The 24,671-nt window shown below is 38.5% G+C and overlaps 2 protein-coding genes across 2 annotated transcripts; both read left to right on the top strand.

The window, feature by feature from the left end:
* The first annotated feature begins 9,963 nt into the window (after positions 1-9,963).
* Positions 9,964-16,271, top strand: eif3m (eukaryotic translation initiation factor 3, subunit M). Its single transcript, XM_079217133.1, has 11 exons — positions 9,964-10,062; positions 10,676-10,808; positions 11,119-11,257; positions 11,570-11,693; positions 11,887-11,981; positions 12,198-12,281; positions 12,377-12,476; positions 13,920-14,001; positions 14,797-14,940; positions 15,258-15,318; positions 16,031-16,271. Exons 1-11 carry the CDS (start codon positions 10,021-10,023, stop codon positions 16,152-16,154), a joined length of 1,128 nt encoding a protein of 375 aa, XP_079073259.1. The 5' UTR covers positions 9,964-10,020; the 3' UTR covers positions 16,155-16,271.
* A 4,180-nt stretch (positions 16,272-20,451) lies between these two features.
* prrg4 (proline rich Gla (G-carboxyglutamic acid) 4 (transmembrane)) lies at positions 20,452-24,129 on the top strand. The gene is made up of 6 exons (XM_079216419.1): positions 20,452-20,761; positions 20,849-21,012; positions 21,100-21,127; positions 21,626-21,764; positions 22,516-22,704; positions 22,843-24,129. The coding sequence occupies exons 1-6, from the start codon at positions 20,668-20,670 to the stop codon at positions 22,868-22,870; spliced, it is 642 nt and encodes a 213-aa protein (XP_079072545.1). The 5' UTR covers positions 20,452-20,667; the 3' UTR covers positions 22,871-24,129.
* The last annotated feature ends 542 nt before the right edge of the window (positions 24,130-24,671 follow it).

Raw genomic sequence — 24,671 nt, 5'->3', positions numbered from 1 at the left:
TGTTGAAGGCAGATCGAGACAGTCCAGAGACGGAGCGATTTTAGTCCGATGGAAGACACGGCTTAACAAGTCACTCAGTAATTAACTGTAAAAACTCCTGAAAGTTTAACAAAAACACCTAAAAACTATTAACTGAAAATGCAATAAGCAAACTCTTCACCAATAACAAGAGCCATCTTTTCCGCCACAAGTCATGAACTGAAGATGACCAAAATGTGCACGCCAAATCTCAAGCTCCCTGGGTATCGGTAGTGTGTTTGGAGTGGGAGTCTGTTAGGGTAACAGTGCCTTGTCCCTCTGTCTCTATAATGTCTGACTTTCCTTACTCTCCTGAAGGCTCAAATACTACATAACTCATTGGACTGGGGGAGGAGCGAGGGAGGCTGAGAAGAAGATGACTCCCTTGCCTTGCCCCGGTCAGCACAGACTGCACTTCTGAGTAGATTCGGACTAATGTCACATTTGCATGAGCGGGTAATGCTCTTCATTCTTTGTTCAAGTTAAAGCGTTGCTTACATTGAATGTTTGTGTTAGTATGAATAAGTGTGTGCAAGACAGAGAGACGTGTTTTTATTTCATTTCTCTGAAGGACTGCTGACGGACTAGAAGCATTAAACAGCCACATGAGTATTCGCAAAAGAGTAGTTCCCATCATGTAGATGTCCATGCAAGTGCACATTCTAATGGTAATTCATTGTTTTTTATGGCTCAGAGATTTGTAAAAATGTATTATTTAATTTTGAATTTGTGAGTCAACACATTCTGCACATCTGTAAAAAATAACAGATATTTAGAGCTAAATAAAATATTTAAACAATTGTAATTTAAAAACTGTAAACAAAAACTGCAAAACTGAAATGTTTTTTTTTATCTGTACACTATTTACGTGAGCCGTCAACATGTATCATCATTTCTGACTCTCCTGACTCATCTGTTTTTATGAAATATACCCCACTTTCAAAATATCCAAATGGATGAGGCAACGTCTGAGAGGTATGGTGAGATCTTTTTTTACTGATGTGTTGATTCTGATGTATTTTTAAAACCCAAAGTTTTTTATTTAATATATTGAATGCAATGACATATTTAAAAAAACTGGATTGAATCACAATTAATTTATATACAGATTCATTCATTATTACTCTACTCAAAATGTAAAAATGGTAAAACATGCAGAAGATGTGCTCTGAATTTTCCCATTTCGGGAATAGTACTGTTTTTCTAAAAGCAACAGGCATAAACTGCATGGCCTTGGAGCAAAGCCACATCACACAAAAGAATAATTATTTATTAGTCGAGGAGAGGGGGAGTGTCTGTGAGAGAGAGAGAGAGAGAGAGAGAGAGAGAGAGAGAGAGAGAGAGAGAGAGAGAGTGTGTGAGTGAGTGCATAAAAGATAGAGGTTTTGACCTTAACTCAAGCTTAACTCGATGTGGAACTACACAGGAATGCAGTAAGTTAGAATATGCCTATAAATTCAAGACAGCTGCTGTGGATCTTTTAACATTATAATATTTGCCAGATCAGCAGTTCCTGAAAAAAGTTCCTTTAAAGTTCCTCTTTAAAAATAGACTGTGTTGCATTCAGTGTAGCATAACAAATAGTCAAAGTCAATATAACACGATTCTAAAAAGTGATTACATATTGGATTACTATAGATTATGACATGAGAAAAATATCATATTGGAGATCTTGAATTACTGAACAGTTGGCCGTATTCATGTTTATCAAGTCATTATGATCAATCTGTATTTGCTGGACATTACTGCATGGAAATACGCAGGAAAACAGCAAAAGCAAAAATAAGCCTCAAGCTGTCTGTCCATTAATTGTACTTTCTTTACCCCTGAACTAATGACCTGTTGGACACCTTTTCCATTTAGACCGCAACATGATGGATAATGATAAATTAGCTGCTAGAGAATTAGTTTCACAAAGTCATTTAATTCAATATCATTCATCACTCAGTTTTGAGATGGCATTAAACAATACACTATACATTTGAGATAGAAGACCATGGACGATGCTGTGAGGTGAATTGCGTTAGCCAATTCCTGTCATCACCATCTGGAAAATTAATCTAGGATTCCAGTGAATGTCAGTGACCCCTAATTGAACTTAAGAAGTGGTGGGTGGGGGGAGGGAGGGATATTAGGCATAGGCAAAGAACAGGAAAAAAGGGCACTTAAGGAGAAAAAGAAGTCTGAAGTCACTGTAAGAGTGATGCAATCAGATGGCAAACTGCTGAGGTGACATTAAGTATTGCACAATGTCACTTCAACACCCTATTAATTCAAGTTTCAGTGAATTTAAGTTAAGTTCAGTCAATGAAGTTCTTGCTGCAGCACTAAAGAAACTGCAGCGTTAAGTATGTTTATTATTGAATACTGAACACTCAGATTGTTTGTGCAAAACCAATGGTCTTCACCAGCAGTGACAACGGCTTGCTAATAGGTCAAATGCAACCCCCAAGTGACACTTGGGCCTGAAAGAAGAGGCCTACTGGCAGCTGAACCCTTCTAAGACTGCAATAAAACGCAGGCTATTTCCCCCAGTTTTTGCAAAACAAGAGAAAATATGACAATCATACAGTCCGAGCATATCTGATTACAACAGGTCACAACCTTACACATGATCCTAAAAGCTAAACAAAGATTCATCTGAGTGGTTTGTGGTCATGGAGAAGATAAATTGCTCTGTGACTTACACTATTCTTGGAAATAAACGAGTGCAAAGACAGACCCATACCCCTGAGGAACACCCAGTCATTCAGAGGATGTCCACATAGCTGAAATCAAAATAGTAGCACAGAAAATTAATTTCTCCCAAAACAATTTGGAAAATTGTTCTGTGTTCCACCCACTACAAACAAACACAAATGAAAGTAATGTGCTACATGTACAAAAGGTTGTGGCACTATTAAAAGTATCTGTAGTGAAAGAAAATGTAGTGCCTCTGAGCCAAGGCAAATGCTGGCCGTGCCTTCCCCAGCGGAGTCTTTTGCAGGGATTCATCAAAGGTGACGGGGCCGGGAGAAAACAACCCTTTCAGCTACTATGACGGATGGCAGTCCCCAAATACACCCATTCTTGAGATCAATCTCTGGTTTACTCAGGGTTTAAAACAACATCCCTGTGCACAGAAAGTGAAATGGCCAATACTGCCTCTGACCCTTAACAAGAAATAAAACACGGCTCAGACTTTCTACACCATGATGAGTAAGAGGGAATCTGAGAAGGATTTCTTTCAGCCAAAAAGACATGTGATAAACTATGCAGATATGTGACCTGGCAGAACATGTGAAAAATACATTATTTTTCCATGTTAATAAACATCTGTATTTGTGCTACTGCATCATGAAGCTGCTTCTTTTTAAATCAGGAGCACTATTGCTTCAAAATGACATTATTTATTAAATAATCTATATTATTAAATATTACTAATGTATATGTAAAAATGAATGTGATATGATGCAGGAGAGAACTGCCGAAGAGCAACAGGTAATATTTTGATGTGATAGTTGCATAAAAGAAAGGCCCAGTCCTTCACTTTTTTTGTGTGAGCATGGAAACAAAGTGATACCAAAACAACAGCAGTGTTGGGATGTTTCAGCAGTTCCCTCCTATCTGCCTGTGATATCTAGGAAATGCTTACTGTTTCAAACAAAAGTCAGGCAGAACAATTATTAATCTGTGTTTCTTCGCTACTTTCTCCGGGCACTATTTGGACATGTGTGACAGCCAGGCTTCTGCTCTTTAAGATAACAAAATCTCAATGTACTGGCCATCATCACTCATTGCTTTACACATTCAAGGACACATTTGGTAACATTCATATTATACCGACAATGAATTTCTCTCCAAGGCAATATCAAACACTGCTTTAAACAGTATGTACATTGTTCCTCTTCCCTATGACCCACATGAAAAACAACAATCTTCAGTTTTTAATTCTCTCCCGTATCTTCTCCAAGCGCTCTTCAAAGTGTTGCATATCAGACAGGAGATAAGAAACAGAGAAGAAAGATCTGTGGGAGAGCGGCATTTCCATGGTTCATGTGTCAGACACAACACTGGTCCAGTGATCTTTCACACACCAGCTCTCTTTTTGTTGTTGATGATTCCCCCCTCTCCTTTGCACATACGTTCAAAGCTGGAGGCTCCTGGATCCAATGCAATAGGAAAAAACAAGGAATATAAACACACAGGTTAAACTATGTAACCACTGTTATAGTCAGTAGACTGTTGTTAAAGGAAAAGGCTCGAAATATTCTGATTGTTTTATATTGTCAACAAATCCCGTCCCATTAAAAAAATTAAAAACAAAGCTACATACAATAATTTGCTAAAACAGCTGGGCACTAGTTTTCAGCAAATGTTACTCAAATAGACATGTTTTTGTGTGGGACTATTTTCAGCTGCGGAGTAAGACACATTTAGTTCACTAGTGAGTCTTTTGGGGAGCAGGAAAGTGTATGTGTATGGACTCAAAATAAACCACAGTGTCCATGTTTATTGCAGTGAAGATGTGGCTCATTAATGTGTTGATTAGTTTCTGGACAGGATTCATTCAATGCCAGGATTTTCTTAATAGGGTTTATTGACCATAAGAATCAATAAAGAACATTATGTATCTCATAATTTAAACTAAATACAATTGTCTCTTTGTTTTTAACACTTTGAAAGCCAACCTATTTGTAGGCCTCTGCTTGAAAATTGCATACCCAAACTAAAAAGGGTTTATCTCTGCAACCGGCTATTTGAATAATTTTGGTGTTTTAATAAAATGATACACATGTGAGATTTTGTTCAGATGTGTAAATATCAGTGTATATGTTACTGGTTAAGAGTAAATTAAGATGACACACACCAAAAATGAAAATGTTTCAGGTCCGCCTAGAAAAAAAGCACTTTCAGGATGATTATTTCTTTGAAATGATGCAGCTGTAAGGTCTAACTCTAACCCAAATCATAGCACAATATGTGAACATTCTCTCTGCAAAGGTTGACTCTGATAAAGTGAAGCAGAACAAAGTTAGAGAGGGTTTTAGTACAGAAAAAAGGTCTTTTGCTTACATTTGCGCACATCTGTGGCATTTCAATTTATATTACTTATGGTGTTCAATACCTCCAAATACAGCAGTTCAGCAGGGTATTGGTTTTAAATAAAGGTGACGTTGACCAATTTGAATATGAGCATGATAATAATTTGTCATTTGGAAACCTACATAAAGCTGCATGAAATAAAAAATTATAAATATTACACGTTTACAAATCAATATAATTCTAAACAATGAATTTATGAAACACATTACCCATGTCAGTGATGTTAAAAGTATTGTTTAATTTGGCTGAACAACTTGTGTGTCATGCCAGCAGGTGCATGTGTGTCAGGATCAAGGCCGGCCTTTATCAGTTCTTTACAGTAAACCACATGCTGTCACACCCTAACAGCTGTGGCTGTGGCCGGGGCGTAAGCATCATCAGAAAACATTTCAGATATCTCTAGCGGTTACTGTCTGTTGTCGTACCCTTGAGCCTCATTCTGAGAGAAAACGAGCAAAAGTTTACGGGATGACTCTGAGGTATGTTCACAATGATGGGAAAATATAGAAATTACCACAATCAGCACAGAATTTCCTATCGGTCACTCCCCTGCACATCCCGTCATACTTCATATTCAAATACACTTTCCCATTACACTTTCACATACATTTACAGTACACTTGTTTATAGTACTGTTATCTGTTTGTATGTGCACTTTATTTTATATTTTATATTCTATTGTAAATGTAATATGTTTCTATTTCTTGCACTGTGTTAATTGTTGTTGATTGTCTGTCTTATGTATGCACCACCGACCAAGACAAAATCCTCGTATGTCAAACATACCTGGCAATAAATGGTTCTGATTCTGATTCTGAATGTGACTATCGGGAAATACCACTTCACTGCAACTTTCTCAACCCCGGGATGTCAATATGTTCAGCGTTTGTATTGAAATGATTTGCTGATGATCTGTTTCTTTGTAAAGACTAGTGACCTAAATAATAATAAAATAACTCCTTTCTAACATCTTTTGTGAGACAAAAAATTACATCAACCTTTTGTGTCTAAGCTATTCACTTAATCACTGAGAAAGTGTTTTATGTTTGCCTGTTATTTGTCATCAGCATTGTATTTATCGGCACTAATGAAGCAGTCTAAATGGTATCTCAAAAGCAAAGGGTCCCTCAGTTTTACATGCCTCTAATTAGTGTTTGAGATCTGGCACATATGGCTTCAAGCCAAATACTGTGCAACGTATCCCCCATTTGTTTGACTGTACTTTTTAAAGTCACATTGCTCCTCCTGGCCTCTGAGTGCGTGTAATATAAACACACTCTGATGACAAGAGACCACTCCATCATTAACAGAGACCCAGTTTTCATGACTCGATTTCTCCAGACAAACTCAGAATTCCTGGAAGATTGTAGCTTTTTTTTTTGCTGCTACCATTAGGTTGAAATGGAGCGCACACATTCCACATAAAGGGGATTAACGACCTCAGATAGCTCAACACCACAAATGCAAACTTGCTTTGATTGATTGCTGCGGCCTTTGGTGTGATATGAAGCTAGTCATTAAGTGATATGGAAAGATAACAGTGGCAGTTCACGAACCAACCTTCTTTTTCTGGTGATGCAAAAGTCAGTAACATCAAGCAGGCAGATAAAACGATGATACAATTATAATTGAATGAAGAAAAGCTCACTGGAACAAGTTTGTTTTAAAGTATGCAGCCTGATTCTAACATGCAACATGTTTTAAAGGATTAATACACCATTTTTATTCCTGATGAATTAATTAATTAATCAGATGGTTTATATGACGTCAGAAAATGCACATTATTACATATGACAATGAAAAGCAGCAAATCCTCACAATTGAGAATTTTCTTTTCAATTTGAATACATTTTGTAATGATTTTGCGCATTTTCTTACTAATTAATTGATTATTATTATTGCCAAAATAAATTATGTCGCTTGATTTATCACTTAATCGTTTCAGCTACAGGGTTATTCTGTTAGTAGTAAAAAGTAAAGAGGAAAAATAGTTACAAATGGACATAGAGGCAATGATAAGTGTACAGCAAAGAGTTGATAATAAGGCCACGTGTGACAGCATCTGCACCTTTTAACTCAGCACAGTTCTTAGCATGACATCACGTATCAAGTATTAATGTGTTTATTGTCTCACTGGTTTGAATCTAAATGTACATAAGAAGTGAGCTCAGATAATGTAGTTCAAGTAATTACCAAAAGATAACTGCCCTGTGACATCTTTAACTATTTCAAGTGATTTCCATGCATATTAAAATATCTAAGCTGAATTAAAACCCAAGGAGTATGATCAGGGTTTTAACTCTCTGTAGACATAAAAGTCCATCAGAGTGCCCCGTGGGATTTTGCATGTATTGTACCATTGTGGCCTCTGGACTGGCCTCAGTGTAATACCTTGCCTTTGTTTGTTTATTTGTTTCTGGTATTTGTGTGTACTTGTGTAGGGAGGGAGGGTCAGCTTATAAGTAATTAACAAGCAATTCGCTCCACCTAGGGAAGCAGGGAAGTTACTCATGCGATGCACCCTGACAAGGTCACTGGCTGATAGATGAGCCTAAGCAAGGGGATTTTTCAGAGATTGTGAGGGCAGGCAGAACTGTGGGAACCAGACAATTAGTGGAAGGTAGGCCGCCATGTTGGATGATGACCATGAGATGGGCTTACATGGATACTCACCACTTGGCTGGCTGACAGGGAGAAAGCAAACACCTGGGCTCAACTAACTCTTAACACACAGTCATTTATCTTTGAGCAGCTCGCGCAGGCAATTTGCCAACAGTTTAGGAAGAGCATGTGCTATTTCCAATCAAACAGACATGGATGAGGTCAACATAGACATATTGTCAACATCAATATTTCAGACCTACACATATACATAAATAAATGTTCATTTTGGATAACCCAAAGTAGTATTTTGTTTTATAATGCATATATATATTTCCTTGATCAATTATATGTTCTAGGAAATATATATAAAGTGGAATTATGTCTATAAACACAGAGTTAAAACCCATTGTATCAACATTTCACTTTGGGAAACCAAAAACAGCAGTCTGTTTTTAGCTTGTCCCTTCCTCAATTTTGAGTGACAGAATTGACACATTAAAACACATTTACAGTAGTCTGCACAGTCAGATACGATTCTGTCACAACAAGGCTAAGAAAAGAAGATCCTTGTGAGAACATTTTGAATTAACATAGAACATTAAGTTTTCTTGCAAAGGTAAAATGACATGAATTACCTTTTGCAATTTCTGTAATGATTTCAAAACCTCAAGGGAACTCATGACTTCAAGAAACACACTGCCTGGAAAAAGCAGAAGGACCAATGGTCTTCCACTGAATTCTGTACACATCCACCAACATAAAACACCCAAGCAGACATCACTGAAAACATCACTAAAAACATAAGCAATATTTGCTGCTATTACGATTACTTCTTTTGAAGACTTCATTGACAGGTTAGATTTAGAATTATAAAAACAGATTACAGCCTAGTTTAATACAAGTACCAGGTACAGTATCTTTGGAGTTAAAAGGTATACTGAACTCCAGTATCCATGCAATTTTCATGACATTCTGCAATATATATTATGAAGGCTATCAAGCTTCATTACACACTTTGGCATTTTAAAGACCTTTTAAGGAAGACAAAAACAATGTATCATATGCACCTGGGGCTTCAAAGCTTCTAGAACTCTTATTCTGGACTTGAAATACACCAGGCACTTGACAACAGCTGTTAATCAGATAATGAAAGCCTCACAGTTACACAAGCACACTTGTGGAGAAGCGGCAATAAATTATTTGCCATGACAGCATACAAGGGCAGGGAGAGAGTTAGGGTGGGATTTGGTACCAGGCACTTCCCAACACAATGACGCATCAAACCAGCACTATGGTGAAACGCACATCAACTGTTTCCCTTCAGCACACTATTTTAAGGTATTTGTCCTGCAGAATGCAATAGTTAAGGCCTCTTACTTTAACCACTTACAGAAACATGTGACAGGCAGATTTTCAAGGAAATATGACATGATATTATGCGTCTCCTAGTCTAATAGGCCACACATATTTTTGTGGCTGATGAAGTGTGAGCTACAGTGCGATTTCGAAATGGAAAACAGTCCACGGTGTCTTCACACTGAGATACAGACTGCTCAACACCTAAGATGTTAGTAACCTGACTACATAGTTTGAGGGTGAACTCCTGCTCCACTTACCCTTTTCACCTTCTTCACCTCAATCACCAAGTGGCCTGCCATTGTAGCAATACGCAGGATCCCACTTGGTACAGAGGCCCATAAAGCGCACTCATAGGTCAGCGGGTGTATGGTGGAAGAGTGTTGCCCTTTGACACTGACTGTTTCCGGGTTGAAAAGCTCTGGTCCAGGCCTGCCATGGTGGTCTGCACAGATGGACAGCAGCTCAATCAGATAACCTCGCCCGGGGATCAGGTTCACCTCTGTAAGTCTCATCCAAGGCATCCATGCTAAATCTCTCAGAGTAAAGATTTATAGCTGGATAAGAAATAATGAAACATTAGGATATGATGGTGGACGTCTATGTGGGTAGCATACCTTTTAGGAGGTTATCTGACTCCTAAAGAAAGAGGGTCAAGCCGAAGCTGCGGATACTCATTAAAGTCCAATAATTATTGTGTGCAGAATGGTAGCCGAAATATTTTAAGAATTAGAAGTTGCGAAAGAGGGATAAATGCTACCACAATCATCCATGAAACATCCATGAGAAATCCATCAAATCTTTTAAAACCCCCAGTTGTTTAGGTTACTGTGGCTTTAACAGCATGAACCGGAAGAGGAAGAGTTTCACCGGCACTGTTGCCTTTTCTTTTCCGGTCAGGTCTCGTCGGTGGTGGGAGCGTGGATTTCATCTTCAAGGCTCACAAAATCACCAAAAATGAGCGTCCCAGCATTTATCGATATTACAGAGGAGGACCAGGTACGACACATGTCTTCAAAAACTCACATTGCATCATCCCGCTTCCGGATGGGTCGATAAATGGGAACTATCCGACCAGATAGTTTATCACGCTAGCCAGCTAAAGCTACGTGCTGCTTGTGAGCTAGCTGACGATACATGCTGAGTATGTGACATATGTGAAAGACGTTATGGGGATTATATCACTAAACTTGACGTGTAGATGATGTGTGTGAATGTTGTGTGAATATAGATTTTTCATTTTCGGCTGCCTCTGTCCTTAAATCTCACCAATGTTGTTACGTTAGGGTAGCTAGGACTGCTACCTGCTTAGGCACAATGTTACATAGAAGTCAACACAAACTCATTAAAAATAACCACTCAAAGCATCCCGCCTGTAAGACGACCATAGCTGATGACTTAACATAGAGAAATTAAAGATGTTTGACTTTCCTCTCTAGTCGACTGCAGTAAATGTTCTCAAAACAACAACATGAGTGTATGTAACCATAATGAAACCCGTTATGCTACATTATTATATCTACATTTTCACATTATCGACACACAGCTTGGCACTTCCTGTGCTTTTAACTTTACTGTGAACACTAATACTACTTATTTGACAACCTTACAGGCTTCAGAGCTGAGAGCCTACATGAAGTCCAAAGGAGCTGAAATATCAGAGGAGAACTCTGAAGGTGGACTACATGAAGATCTGGCTCAGATCATTGAGGCATGTGATGTATGTCTCAAGGACGATGACAAAGGTAGGTCGTGATGAAGAACACCACTGCTTCTTACCCATTGTCAGCTCTTAATAGATTGGACAATAACGAGCAATATGCCATTTTCATAAGTAGATATTTTGACTTGTGTTACCAGGAAAATACAAGTTTAATTAATGTACATGTTTTTTAAGAGTCCCAGTCTGCTATACCAGTGATTCATGTACAATACGAGGATCGGACTGGCTACCCTAAATGTATTGCAGTATCTATGTATGTTTAATTCGACTGACTCTGAACCTTTATGACAATATCCTATTACTTATGGCCCTCTCTCTGTATCTCGCTGCAGAGGTAGAGAGTGTGATGAACAGCATCGTGTCTCTGCTGTTGATCCTGGAGACGGAGAAGCAGGAGGCTCTCATTGAAAGTCTGTGTGAGAAACTTGTGAAGTCCCGTGAAGGAGAGAGACCCTCCCTCAGGATGCAGCTGTGGGTCCTTTTGTTTTTCCTTTTAAATCTGTTTATAGTACTTGCTCTTATCGTTGTTGTTTCCGAAGCTCTGACCTAGTACATATTACATATGCATGGAGGCTAAGTAGGGCATTGTTTTGATGTTGGTTAATATAAAAACTGCTGGACTTGACATAAGGATGCTATTGCCAACATTGATAGGCAGGAAAGCTTCTATCTTCTCTTTTTTTTTTAAGCAAAGAAAGCATTTGTTAAGCAAACTTGGAACAGTTAAAACATCTGTACTCTATTCAAACACTTGACTATCTCTTTCTTATGATGATGTTACAGACTGAGTAACCTGTTCCACGGCATGGATGAGAACACTACAGTGAGGTACACTGTGTTCTGTGGGCTCATCAAGGTGGCTGCAACTTGCAATGCCATTGCTTTCATCCCCACTGACCTTGATCAGGTATATCTTTTCATTATGATCAACTGGGATAACTGACCATACACACTGCCACAGCACTGCTTCATATTGTGTATTTCTTGCATTGAGCTGCAATGATGACAAAAAAAAAGTTGTCACACATTTTTCAAGTCTGCCCAGGCTGCATTATTTCCTCTGCATTTGATTTATGATGCCCGTTTGTGCTGTTGATCAGGTGCGCAAGTGGATTATCGACTGGAACCTGACTACAGAGAAGAAGCACACACTCTTGAGGCTGGTGTATGAAGCATTGGTTGACTGCAAAAAAGGGTAACTACATATAGGGTCAGATGGGTCATTTCATGTTTTTGAATGCACAGACGCAAGAATACAAACACACATAATTTATGAACTCCTGCATTGAAAAAAAATAAAAAATGAAAATGTTTAATCAGCAGAAAAGACATCAAACCAACCACTACACTTCCGAGTAAATTATTTTGGTACAAGAGTCATCAACAATGTTCTTATCTACTCGTATCACAGCGATGCTGCAGCAAAAGTGATGGTTGAGCTGCTGGGAAGCTATACAGAAGACAATGCTTCACAAGCACGCGTCGATGCCCACAGGTAAACTTGAAGACCTTGTTTACCATTTGTCATCAACCCTTGATATAACGTACATCTCATTCATACATGCATCTATTGGGGTCCCTTATCTTTAGATGTATTGTCCGTGCACTCAAAGACCCCAACACCTTCCTGATTGACCACCTGCTCACCCTGAAACCGGTTCGCTTCCTGGAGGGCGAACTCATCCATGACGTGAGTACTGAAGGATCTGCAAAGTTTTGTAGTATTAAATATATAAAAGGCTACTGACAGTCAGATTTTTTTTAAATGTCTACCTTTTATAGCCTTTCATAGCCCACATAGCACATTGAAAACATGTTATTTTCAAAACGAATAGCAACTGCTCTCCACTCAGCCCTTACTCATCTTGAAAATAACAACCACATCAGGATATAGATTTTCTTTCAGCCTTCAACACAAACTTTCACATGAAACTGAGTTGATAAACACAGCACTCTGGGCTTGAGGACCTCACTCTGCAATTGGTTCTTAGACTTCCTCACAAACAGACAACAGGTGGTTCAAATTGGCAGTCACACCTCCTCCACTCTAGAATTGAACATCGGAGCCTCCCAGGGCCATGTGCTCAGTTCCGGCCTGTTTCCACTTTACAACCATGACTGCTAGCCCAAACACTCTGTTGTGAAGTTTGCAGCTGACACTAGCGTCATCGGCCGGATTACAAACAAGTCTCTCTTCATATAGAGAGGAAATCAACAACTTTGCAGAGTGGTGCTCAGAGAACAACTTACTGCTCAATGTCGGTAAAACCAAGGAGCTTATTGTTGATTTTAGAAAAAAGGAGGCAAAGGGACACCCCTGGCATCACAAACAACCTGACATGGTCATCGCACATCTCCATCCTGGTGAAGAAAGCTCATAAACGGCTGTATTTTGTAGGAAGGCAAACTTCCCATACCAAGTTATTGTCAATTTTTACAAAGTAGCAATGTATGGTTTCTTTACTCTTGCTGTGAGACTCCTTAACTCATCCTGCACCCTCCATATATTGTATAGTTTTTTTTTTTTCTTCTAATTTAGCAAAATAAGACCGCAATCTGAATTTAGTTGTGCAACCCTGTTGTACAATGACACATACAAAATAAAAAAAGGATACGAACTAATCCAAGTTTCTGAACACAGGAGATGGTGTTTTCATGTGAAACGGGATACTCATTTCCATGTAAACGCACAATGTGAAAGCCTCTTCACTGTGTTTTACATGGTTATAGGGTGCATTTGTTATGTCATGTCAGTGACATTTAAGGCACCACAACCCAATATTTAAATGCTGACCAGTTATAAAAGTGGACTGGTGAGCAGCAGGAATGTTCGTACATTACCCGTTTATCAGGTTGAGACAATGAAACCTATTCTTTAATGGGGCGTGAGCACAGATTCTAGTTTTTAGTTGTTTTTTTTGTCGTAGGTCAACAGACTAGCATTTCCAAGGGTATTAATAGTATAGCCCAATGTTCATCAAGCACAACATTTCCGCATTGGAGCCAGTGATTTGTATCATAACCTTAATCTCGACATGATTATCGTTACAAATGTGGCCTGTATGAATACAAAGATGATGTGACTGTTTCCAGATTCTTATGGCATTTCTCCCTCCTCTCACTTCTTTTGCAGCTATTAACCATCTTTGTGAGCGCAAAACTAGCAGCATACGTAAAGTTTTACCAGAGCAACAAAGACTTCATTGACTCTCTTGGTAAGTAGCCATACATTAATATATTAGTTGCATCAATTCTACAAAGTACACACACTGACTAATGTTTAGAAATACAGTAATAAGGTTTATTTAAAAAAGAAAAACTAGGTTGTGCTGCAATGGTCTGATTCTTCTAAAATCTCAGTGTACATAGGGGTTGATGAGTACTAAAATGTGATCTTTATTTATCCAGACCATACTTGTACAGCAGTATTGACAAAACCGTAAGCATATTATAACTAAAGAAACCTGCTTTGTAGTATAATGCTGCCACTCTAAGAGTGTGTCATTGGATTACCATCTTTTAAAGTAGTTTGGAGAATTTCTGTCTTTAGGAAGTAGTGTTTATGATTTATACTGCTATGATGGCAAAAATTATTCTAAATCTTAAGTAGGAAAATACTCTTGGGATTTGAATATGACAAAGTTATCCTGTATAAATAACCTCTGTACAGCACAAAAGTAAATTTAAAGTCCATCTGAACCACATTTTCCTTTTAATAAACTCTTCTAGATATTGAGCCAATGTCCTACGCTCTGTTGACGCAGTAAAGGAATGTGTGTGTGTCAGCAGTGTGTCTCTTTCTCACTACTAAAGGCTTTGTGTGTAATTACAAGCATGTGTAGGATGGACTCTCAAAACAGACAATGTGGAGTGGTGTTTGTGTTAATGAGTAGATTCACCGAATGCATGCTCCTAAATGTAGAAACAATTATCACAGGGAAACTCCCCAAGTCAAGAGTAATGGACTGTGACTGTTTTGTGCTTAATGATCCCTGCGTGTTGCTCTCCAGGCCTGTCTCACGAGCAAAATATGTCCAAGATGCGTCTGCTGACATTGATGGGCATGGCTGTGGAATTCAAGGAGATCTCCTTCGACACCATGGAACAGGAGCTGCAGATTGGAGCTGATGACGTCGAGGCTTTTGTCATTGACGGTACAAGCGCTTCACCTCAAATGAATCCTCGCTGTCTATCCTTGTAAAGTGTGCTTTTAGTTTCTCACAGGGGACTAATAGGGGAGGAAAATGGGTATGATTGGACAGTGGTCACAAACAGACACACTCTTGTCCCAAAAAGGGATGTCTCCCTCCTTGAAGAAGGAATACAGTAGTGATCATGGTACATGTGTCAGGTTTTACAATGAAACAATGGCATCGAACCAAGAATAGCACTTTCAGTGTTTTGTGACCCTTTTTTTTTTTTCTTTCTGTCAGAGCTCTTTATTCCTTTCCTGTCTGCTTTTTCTTTCTAGCTGTTCGGACCAAGATGGTGTACTGCAAAATTGACCAGACACAGCGAAAGGTTCTTGTGAGGTAAGTACTTTAATCAAACGACACCATACATGGCTTAACTGTGTTTACATTTTGATTAAATAAATATCTGTTTTAGAGGGGTTGTAGCAAATGTTGGCTTGGTACCAAACGAGACATGATGTCCTTTTCCCGGGATTATCAGATATCAAATATGGTTCTTGGTCCCCAAAACAGTTCTATACTGATGGTGCCTATGCAGTGTTAATGAGAGTGCACCACTAATCTTAAGCATTTTAATATGTATATTAATTTGCAGTACAGCTGAAATTGTGTTGATGTGAAAATGTGAGGCTTTTTCTTTGTCTTCTGTGGAGCTATCTGTTTGATCTTTTTTGCCATTTGTATTATTGTTTATGAGTGGCCAGTACTATGCTGCTAGTATTGACTACTTAACTCGTATGTTGATTAGTTTGTATTCCTGATCTCTCTCTCTGGTCAAGTTCAAGGATGCTATGAGTTTATTTGGTTCTGGTCTGCAAATAAATATGTAATCTGTGTAGAAACAAAACTTGTATTTGAAATGATTATACCTCCGTATGGCTGTGATTTGTCATCTTAATACAGACAATGTCATGTATTTTGTCATAGTTACATTTAATATAGCTCTGTATTTTATTTCTTCATAGTTGTGAGATGTGACCTTGGCCTGTATTTTGTTTGTTTTTTCTTTGTCAATTGAACATTCTTGCTTGTCTGTTTTCCACTCAATCAGCCACAGCACACACCGCACCTTTGGCAAGCAGCAGTGGCAGCAGCTGCACGACAGCCTCAGCTCCTGGAAGGCCAACCTAGCAGCCGTCAAGACCAGTCTGCAAGCCCTGTCACCTTCTGCTTAATTCCACCATAACACAACTGTCTAGACCGCCTGGCCCTCCATTCTTTTCTGCTTTCCAAATCCCCAGACTGAATTGATCAGTTTTTATTTTAATCCAATAAAAGAACAGTGGAGATCACCTGTACTCCTTTCTTGTTTAATATTTAATGCTTGCTAAAGTTCTTTTCAAGTTAAATAATGGCATAAACGCACAAGGGACTGGACATTGATAGACAATTTAAAATGTTGTGAAACAGCCGAATGCTTTACTGTGCCCTTAATGGATAATACATCTATTCAGACAACAACCCCACTAGCTGCCTTATGATCTTTTCAGAAACCCATACAGTGACTTTAATGGGAGCTTGTCCTCTAGCGGTTCTCAACATCTGGTTGTAGTTAAAGGACGCCATGTCAGTATTAGATGAGCTGTAACTTTGGGTGAGAAATAGCCTGCAACATGAGGGTCACTTGTCTGGGAACACGAGAGGTGACGATAGTAATGTGAATTTAGGATGACCAAGTCTGCTGGGGTCAGAGCTGTATTATTGTAGCATCAACACTTATAGCTTGTGGCGTAGGCTGATTCACTGCCACTACAACTTTGAAACTGTCCACTGGGTTAAAAGATACTGTTCAGCTGGAGTCGGCATGACTCACTGTCTTTTAGATGTCTTTGGAAAATGGAAAGACACGGACTTCTACAGTTTTTAGTTTACCTTTCCTTTGCCCATTGATGTAAAGTTAAGTACCATTTATCCCGCATAGTGATCTGTTCTCGGGCACCGGTCCAGAGCATTAGGATGTGAACTCTACTGATATATGGCCCAGGCATTAGGTGTAAAAGGGGTCTGCTGGAGTTCTCTCCCTCTGGGGGTGTGATGAAATCAGCAAAAACTGACGAACTGCAGAGTACTGACATTGCACACTTTAAGTCCCCAGCCCAAATACAGTGAATTTTCTTTGACTAATACAACCGCAGCGCAGCCTGTTTGCTTAGTTTTTTTTAGTGGTCTGCCACTCCTCATTCTGTCCTGATTAAAGTCGTAATCTGATCATTTCAGCCCTGCCACTAAAATATTTTCACTCCGATGAAATGGGCATTAGAGGTACACATTTATTGCTGCAGCGAGTCCTTTTGCCTATCAGAAATCTGCAGAAGCTCACCGCTCACTTCTGTCCAGTTGTCCACGGAGAGCAAGCATCTCTGACGCTTATCAGCGGGTGTAAATCACAGAACACATTCTCAGGAGCACAACCTCATCACAGCCACCTGCAAGGTAGAACAGATAGAAATGAATGTGACCTAGACTTAACACAATGTTTGGGAAGCCTCATATCTTGGTTTCCTTTACACAGCAAATGCTCTTTTCTCTGCAAGCTATTGCTTCTCAGATACTTTTGTCATACTGTAAAAGGGATCTCTCGCTCTCTCCCGTCTCTAATTTGTTCCACTGGCTTTAAGTAACTGTTTTCTGGATGGGCCGTCATGTGAGGTGTCCCAGATGTAAAGACTGTGTGCTGTGGTTTGTTTATCTGGTGCAACCCCATGACCTCTTATCAGTCAGATAGAAGTAGTTCTGCATAGTTTAGTGATACAAAAAAATTGCATTTGGAAGTTGAGCTGCTTAGCCCCGAATGGACCTATATAGGTCCTTTTTTTAAAATTTTAATTAAACTGTGTAAAACATTACAATAATCATGAACAAATATATTGATGCTATACATCAAATTAAACAAGAGAACCTGGGCTACAATAATTAGTCAGCCATTTCAACACAACTCAAACACCAACTAAAATAATTATTAAAATAAAATAGTTAGAATTTTGTCATGAGTCAGCCCACTCTGCATGTTTCCGGAACTAGCAGCCCGTAGCTTGGTGCTATCAGAAAAAGACAAATAGCAAAAAAAGCAAGACAATTCCCCACAGATTCCAAATCTATTCACCAAATCCCTCTGCTGCAAAGCATCATCGAGATACGAACCAAAGAACACAGCAACATAAATCGCTGAGTCAGCACATTTTTAAACTTTTTTCTTTTGTTGTTGAAAAAATGCATTTCCCCCAGTAAATCCACACTGATACAAGTTTATTTAACACCATAAGTCATATGAAAGTGAAATATAAGGTTTGCTACATGAAAAAATTCAAATGTCACAGATGCGTGAAAATATGCGCAAATGTGCCGAAATGCAAATTTTGGAAACCTCGCCTGAATTCTCTCTGTACTTTACCCAATCTGACTTTGTTCTGCTTCACTTTTTCAAGTGAAAACAGTGCAGAGAGACTGTTCACATATTGTGCTATGATTTGGGAGAGCTTCAGGGCTTAGTGAAGCATCATTTCAAGGAGATAATCATCCTGAAAGTGCTTTTTTCTATAGGCGGACCTGGAACTTCTATTTGTTCTGTGTTTCAATCTTTATTTACTCTTAGCCAGCAACATATATACTAATATTTACACACCTGACCATAAGCTCACAAGGGTTGCCTTTATTATAACACCAACATTATTCAAATAGCCCTTGTGGTTGCAGAGATACACCCTTTTTAGTTTGGGTATGCTATTTCGAGCTAAATCCTAAAAAATGCCTTGGGGCTTTAAAGGTTAACTGGCCTCTTTTTGCACATGAAGCTCAGGTTATCAGCAGTAAAGTAACTATAGTGCATTTACTCCAGTACTGTATTTACAATTTTGCTTATGGTAATTTATACTTCTACAATTCAGAGGGATATATTGTACTTTTTAACTTGACAATTTAATGGCATATATATATATATAACGTACTTTTAAGATTACAATTTAATTTACATTTAAACAAGAGTTCAACAAAGATTTAAACATTATTCAAAATTGCACAGACAAAAAAAAATGATTTTAGAACACCAGAACTTACTTGATTTGTTATTTATTTACTTTGTGACTCTTTCAGAGTCTGGCCCCTTGGTTGGGCTAAAACCAGATTAAATTACCGAACTGTATATAAAATAGTTAAAACTAGTCAACCAGTTATTACAGTGCAGTAACGGGCTTTTTTTACTAAGTGATAGTTTTAAATACTTTATAATAATATATAATTACTGTGTTCAAGCACAAACTTTGCTGTGTGAGCAGATATATAACCTAATGGATTCCTCAGCAGTAAAACACTATTAGTCATTATAACATTCATATGGCCGTATGTGGTGTAAGGTGGCATCTGACATCACACACGAGATACAATGTGGAATATCTCATTTTCCTCACCTCTTTTCTTCACATCAACATTCCTCAGGGTAAATCTAAGGATGTGATGGTATCCAGAGACGTAACCAAGTACAAGAGGGGGGTCTCACTGCTCTTCAAGTACCACCATCCATACCACCGTCAGCCGGATAATGTACATTTACATCATATCTCTATTTTTAATAAACACTGGCCAAGAAGCCCAGTGACAGATATTTGTATTTACGTGGAGTGTGAAACATAAACACTATTATGGAGGATAGTTTGACAGGCAGAATGGGAAACTTTATCTTCACTGTGCTGCTTCATGTTTTGCTGTTTGCAGTGCCTCTAAAGTTGCTATAAACACCATTCTTTGTGGTTGAAAATGCCAGACTAAGTGGATTTTAACACAGATGCTCGTTACACAACATTTCCCCATACAAGGCCTGTGAATAGTTGTGTCGTCACCAACTCTTGCACTACTCAGAGGAGCGTTAGTGCTTTTAAACGAGTCCTGCAAAGATCCCAAAAGATAGCATCGTGTTACAACAGTAACTTGCATTAGAAGTGAAGATTCAACATTGAGGCTGGGACTAAATGACCCTCTGAGTGTCATTAAAGTAGGATTACCCTTTAGATCCTAATAGACTTAGTATGGAAGGTTACATTACAAAACATAAGTCATGAAACCCTCATCTCAGTGTCCTGACCAACTAGTATAGCTTCTGTATCTATTGCATGGTTTGCCAGCCACTTCCACTTTTGTGGTTTCAGCTGCCATCTAGCGTCCATCTGTATTTACATAACTTATCTCTGTTATCCAGGTAAACGTAATCGATTGGTTGAGTCTGCGCAGGTAGTTTAGGAGGAGCTGAGGCCACATCTGCTCGGAGTAAACAGATCCCTTTTTTTATCGACCGAGGCTGTGTTGAGTGTTCGGGCACAGCAACTTTGTTTTAACTTTATCTTGAAACGACAGTAGCCGTGGTAAACTTTTTCAAAGGAAGTTGCTCCTCAGCTGCTGTTTGTCACTGTCGCTGAACGTTTCCTGATTTATCTTATCTGCGTCGAGGCTGTGACACGCGCACCTACCGCTCCTTTAGTCGGTTTCATTTGGTTGGTGTTGAACTTTGTCCCTTATGATGTGACACTTTCCATCATAGGTAAAGTAGGATATAGGTAAGCCTATCTGGTGCCGGTTGGTGAAAGAAAATTCTACATAATAATAGTTTGTAACGGCTGGATGCGTTGTTAATGGTACTATGCCCTCTGTACTGCCAATTAATGCCCCACCCGCTGTCCGCGCGCAGGTGCACGCACGACCATGTTGTTTCATCTGTTCATGCTCCTTCAACTCCTGTCTTGTGGAGACCTGGCCTGTATGAGGAAGCTACTGTCGAAACATGAAGACGAAGAAGGTGAGATGTTGTCGAAGAATGCCAAATGAGTCCACTCGGATCTGTCGGCTCTGTTAATCATTTCACCCGTTTGGACACGCGTCCTAGTGTTTGTCGGTGAAGGGGACGCGAAGTCGTACTTGGGTCGCCATCTGTTGTTCAACCGGTTTGACTTTGAGATTTTCGTTCCTGGAAATCTGGAGAGGGAGTGTTATGAAGAAGACTGCAATTACGAAGAAGCTAGGGAGGTCTTTGAAAACATCCCGGCTACAGTTAAGTGATGCTGCTCACTGAGGGCATGTGCACAACGAGCTGGCCTTACATCAGAGTTACCATACTGACGATACTTTGTTTTGCAGGATGCTTTTTGGAAGAAATACTCTGCAGGTAAGATACATAAGGCTACATACGTCTATGTGTTACATATATCGTTTTAAATGTATGTTCTCACTGCTTAATATAAGGATGAGCTGTGTATACATGTTGTTAAGGAACACTTGTAGCCTACAGCCTGTACTGATGTAACTAGTGCTTTTGAAAACCTGTTTCCCCACTTGCAAGGCTACGAGGATCTTTATTTTTAATTGTACTACATGGTTGTTGAATAAAATGCCGTTTGTAGTCTCATTTTGCTCCATAAGAACAACAGAAAAACAATATCATATTGTATTGGGTGGGAGATAAAGGAACAAGTACAGTAGCTTTGAAAGTTTTCTGTCAAAACTCTGCAACTCTATTTTGTTTTGCATTAGGGATGAATGCATTCTAAGTAGATTCAATCACTGTGTGTCTGCTGCTGCAAGATCAAACTATTCTATACTGCTGAATGAAAAAGAGGAACCACCCTGTGATAGTCCAGACATGATAGTCCATGATGATCCACAGAAAAGGACAAACGCCCCACACGGGTTGATGTGACATCTCTTTTGGTGGGACTGGTTGCTGTTGGTGTGGCCATTGTTATTGGTGGCCTTCTGCTCTGGTATTTCTGTCAAGGCAAATGCAAGAACTTAAGTCATGCAAAGTAAGTGACATTTTTTTATCCCTATTAGTGGCAGCTACATTGTTCCTGCACACTTTCCCCTTCGTATAATAATAATAAATAATACCCACTTTTAGCTACAGTACCTCCAAGGCTATAGACATTATTACCACTCTGTTGCACCATAACCCCAGATACTTGAACAATCTGTCAACCTGTACGCCATATATTATACAATGCGTAATATTTCAGAGTTTGGACATTTTCATATGCAGAAAACTACTCTTGTCCAGTATCTATTGTTCTTGCTTGTTTAGGGCATCAACAGATGTTTTCATTATCGATTAATCTGCTGATAATTTTCCCAATTTATGTTTTTGCCTATTAAATAGAAATAGTGGAAAGTGTTAGACACACAATTTCCCAAAGCCTAAGTTGTCATTATCAAATTACTTTTTTTGTCTGACAAAAGCCAAAGACACTCAGTTTACTATAATATATGACAACGAGAACCACCAAATACTCATATTATATTATATACACTGAAATAATTAATAAATGATCAAAAAAGTCAGAAATAAAATAATTTTCTATGAATCAACTAATTAATTAATAAGTCGATCGATACCTGTTCAAACCATATGTTACTGCTTCTTGTCACACCTAGAAATACAATTTGGTGTGCACAGTTGTATAACAAGAATAGAGTCCCACCCATACCTTGACACTTAATGGCATTGAGTATCAATAAAACATGAAAGACATGATATGCATGTCTACATTCCTCTCACAGCTCCGTCCAGGTGCGACCGAGGAGGAGTAATGCTTCACTAATAATGCGGCGGTTAGAGGAGGTGTCCTTACAACCTGTTCTCCCACCTACACATCCACCGCCTATGGAGGAACCAGTGGGATTGCCATCTTATGAGCAGGCAATTGCCAAAAGTGGACCATATGATGCACCACCTCCTCCCTATCCCGGGTATTTGCATAATGCATTTCTGTTTGTAGATGTCATAACTTCCTTTTCTTTTTTTAAAAATTGTATACAATCCATAATGCAGTCACTGAAAGCGCATACAAATATATCTTTTATAACATCTCTTATCTTTGGTTTTAGCTCACGACCTGGGAGCATTCGGCGGTAGTATCTCCAGAACAACACATCTGTCAACATTAAGCAGACAATTGACAACTAACATTTATACTGTTCTACACTGCTTAGCATTGTATGCCCTTTTTGTTTCATTAACACACAATTTCAAAAATGTCTTATGCCTTATGTTTCTTGCTCTTATCTTTTTCCACTCTCACATTTATAATCTTTCTGGCCTGTTGGGGTACCTTTTCTTCAGCAGAATAATCCCTCTTCTTAACACACTTGTGCCAAAACATAGTACTCTGTTGTCTGCACTGACTATTTTCCAGGGTCTAATTATGCTTTATATTATTACCATAAACCTGTGCAGAATAAGCTTTATAATACATTTTACCCAGTTTGCTGCTTTTTGTCTAAATGTAAATGAATAATCATTAAAGATTTGGACATGAGGGATTTAAATTGCTGGAATACTAAGGCCCTAGCAGTTGCTTTAGACACGGCATGTATAGACTGGGCTGAGAGAAAGATTATGTTTCATTTCATGATAAGTATTAATTGCAAATGAAGAGAAACAGACTGATCTGTGTAGTCATACAACTTCCTGTTTCTAGAAGGAAAAATAGTAACACCAAAACTGATTTAAATGGTATGATTGTATATATAATATTGCCATACAGAAAACGCTTTGAAGGAAAATACAAGAGTTTGTATTTCAATGCTCTACCAGCTTGCTTTGTAAAAATGTACTTTGTACTTTAAGCTTCATATCATACTCTTATTTTTTGGTTTATGTGCAGATTTCCTTGCTGTTTTTAAATCTCTTGTGCCATGACATGTATGTCTGAGTCACCAACTAATATGTGAAGTACTGTTTAATTTCAATATATACATTGTAGTTGATTATTAAATGTACTCTAAATAGATGAAGGTGGAAGCTCTAAAAGCAGTTCTACAATATTTTACATTTATACTGAAGAACATTTAACAATTCTACAATAAAGTCATAGCTGTGAGGAAAAGGACAGGTGAAACACATTTTAACAGTTGGGGTATACAGTTATCCAACATGTCCAAAACAAAGTCACTCACTTAACTGTAATTACCAATAGCATTGTACAGGCCTGTTGAGGCTGTTGGTGTTTCATTCCCATCAGATGATGCAGAAATACAAGAGTTAAGAAGTCGTTGTGTTCCTCTAAATTACCATGAGCAAAGTGTTATCATGACATGATAATTAATGTTGGGGTAGCATTGTTGAAGCAGATCTGTACCCTAACTACTTGAAATTAAAATATTTTATAGATATCTTTTTTTTATTTAGATTATTTTTGTCTCTGCTTTCAACTGTGTGAGGCTGTGTACATGTGTGCAAGATGGTTCAATGGTCTACCCATTCTTATTTATTCATTTTGTGTGAATATGATCAGCTTTGAGGGCTTTATCAGCCATGTTAGATGGACATTGTATATTCTGTAAAACATATTTGGATGGATTTATAGAAGAACAAATATCGTCAATGTGGTGTTTGATGTCCTTGGAGAATACCAAGAAGTTGGGCTTTTTTACCTGAACATTTCTTGTAGTTATGTGAAATTTAGCCAATTACATTATCAGGAGCATGCAGCTTTTTTTAAATTTAATTGCATTTTTAAGTGTATTATTTAATTAAAGTTATCTGGGGATTCTTTTTTGACTAATTGCTTCGCATGTGGATTTGGGATTTCTATGAATTGTAGAAAAAAAACTTGTAATCATGTAATCTCACATGATCTACAAAATAATTACTTACCTCTATCCAAAAGGTCAGATTTAAGGAAAAGGTGGAACTACAAAACTTCCAGCCAAAG

The sequence above is a fragment of the Taurulus bubalis genome (assembly GCF_910589615.1).
Source record: "Taurulus bubalis genome assembly, chromosome: 4".
NCBI classification, from domain to species: Eukaryota; Metazoa; Chordata; class Actinopteri; order Perciformes; family Cottidae; genus Taurulus; species Taurulus bubalis.
The sequence above is the reverse complement of the archived record's forward strand: the minus strand, read 5'-3'. Positions and strand labels throughout refer to the sequence as shown.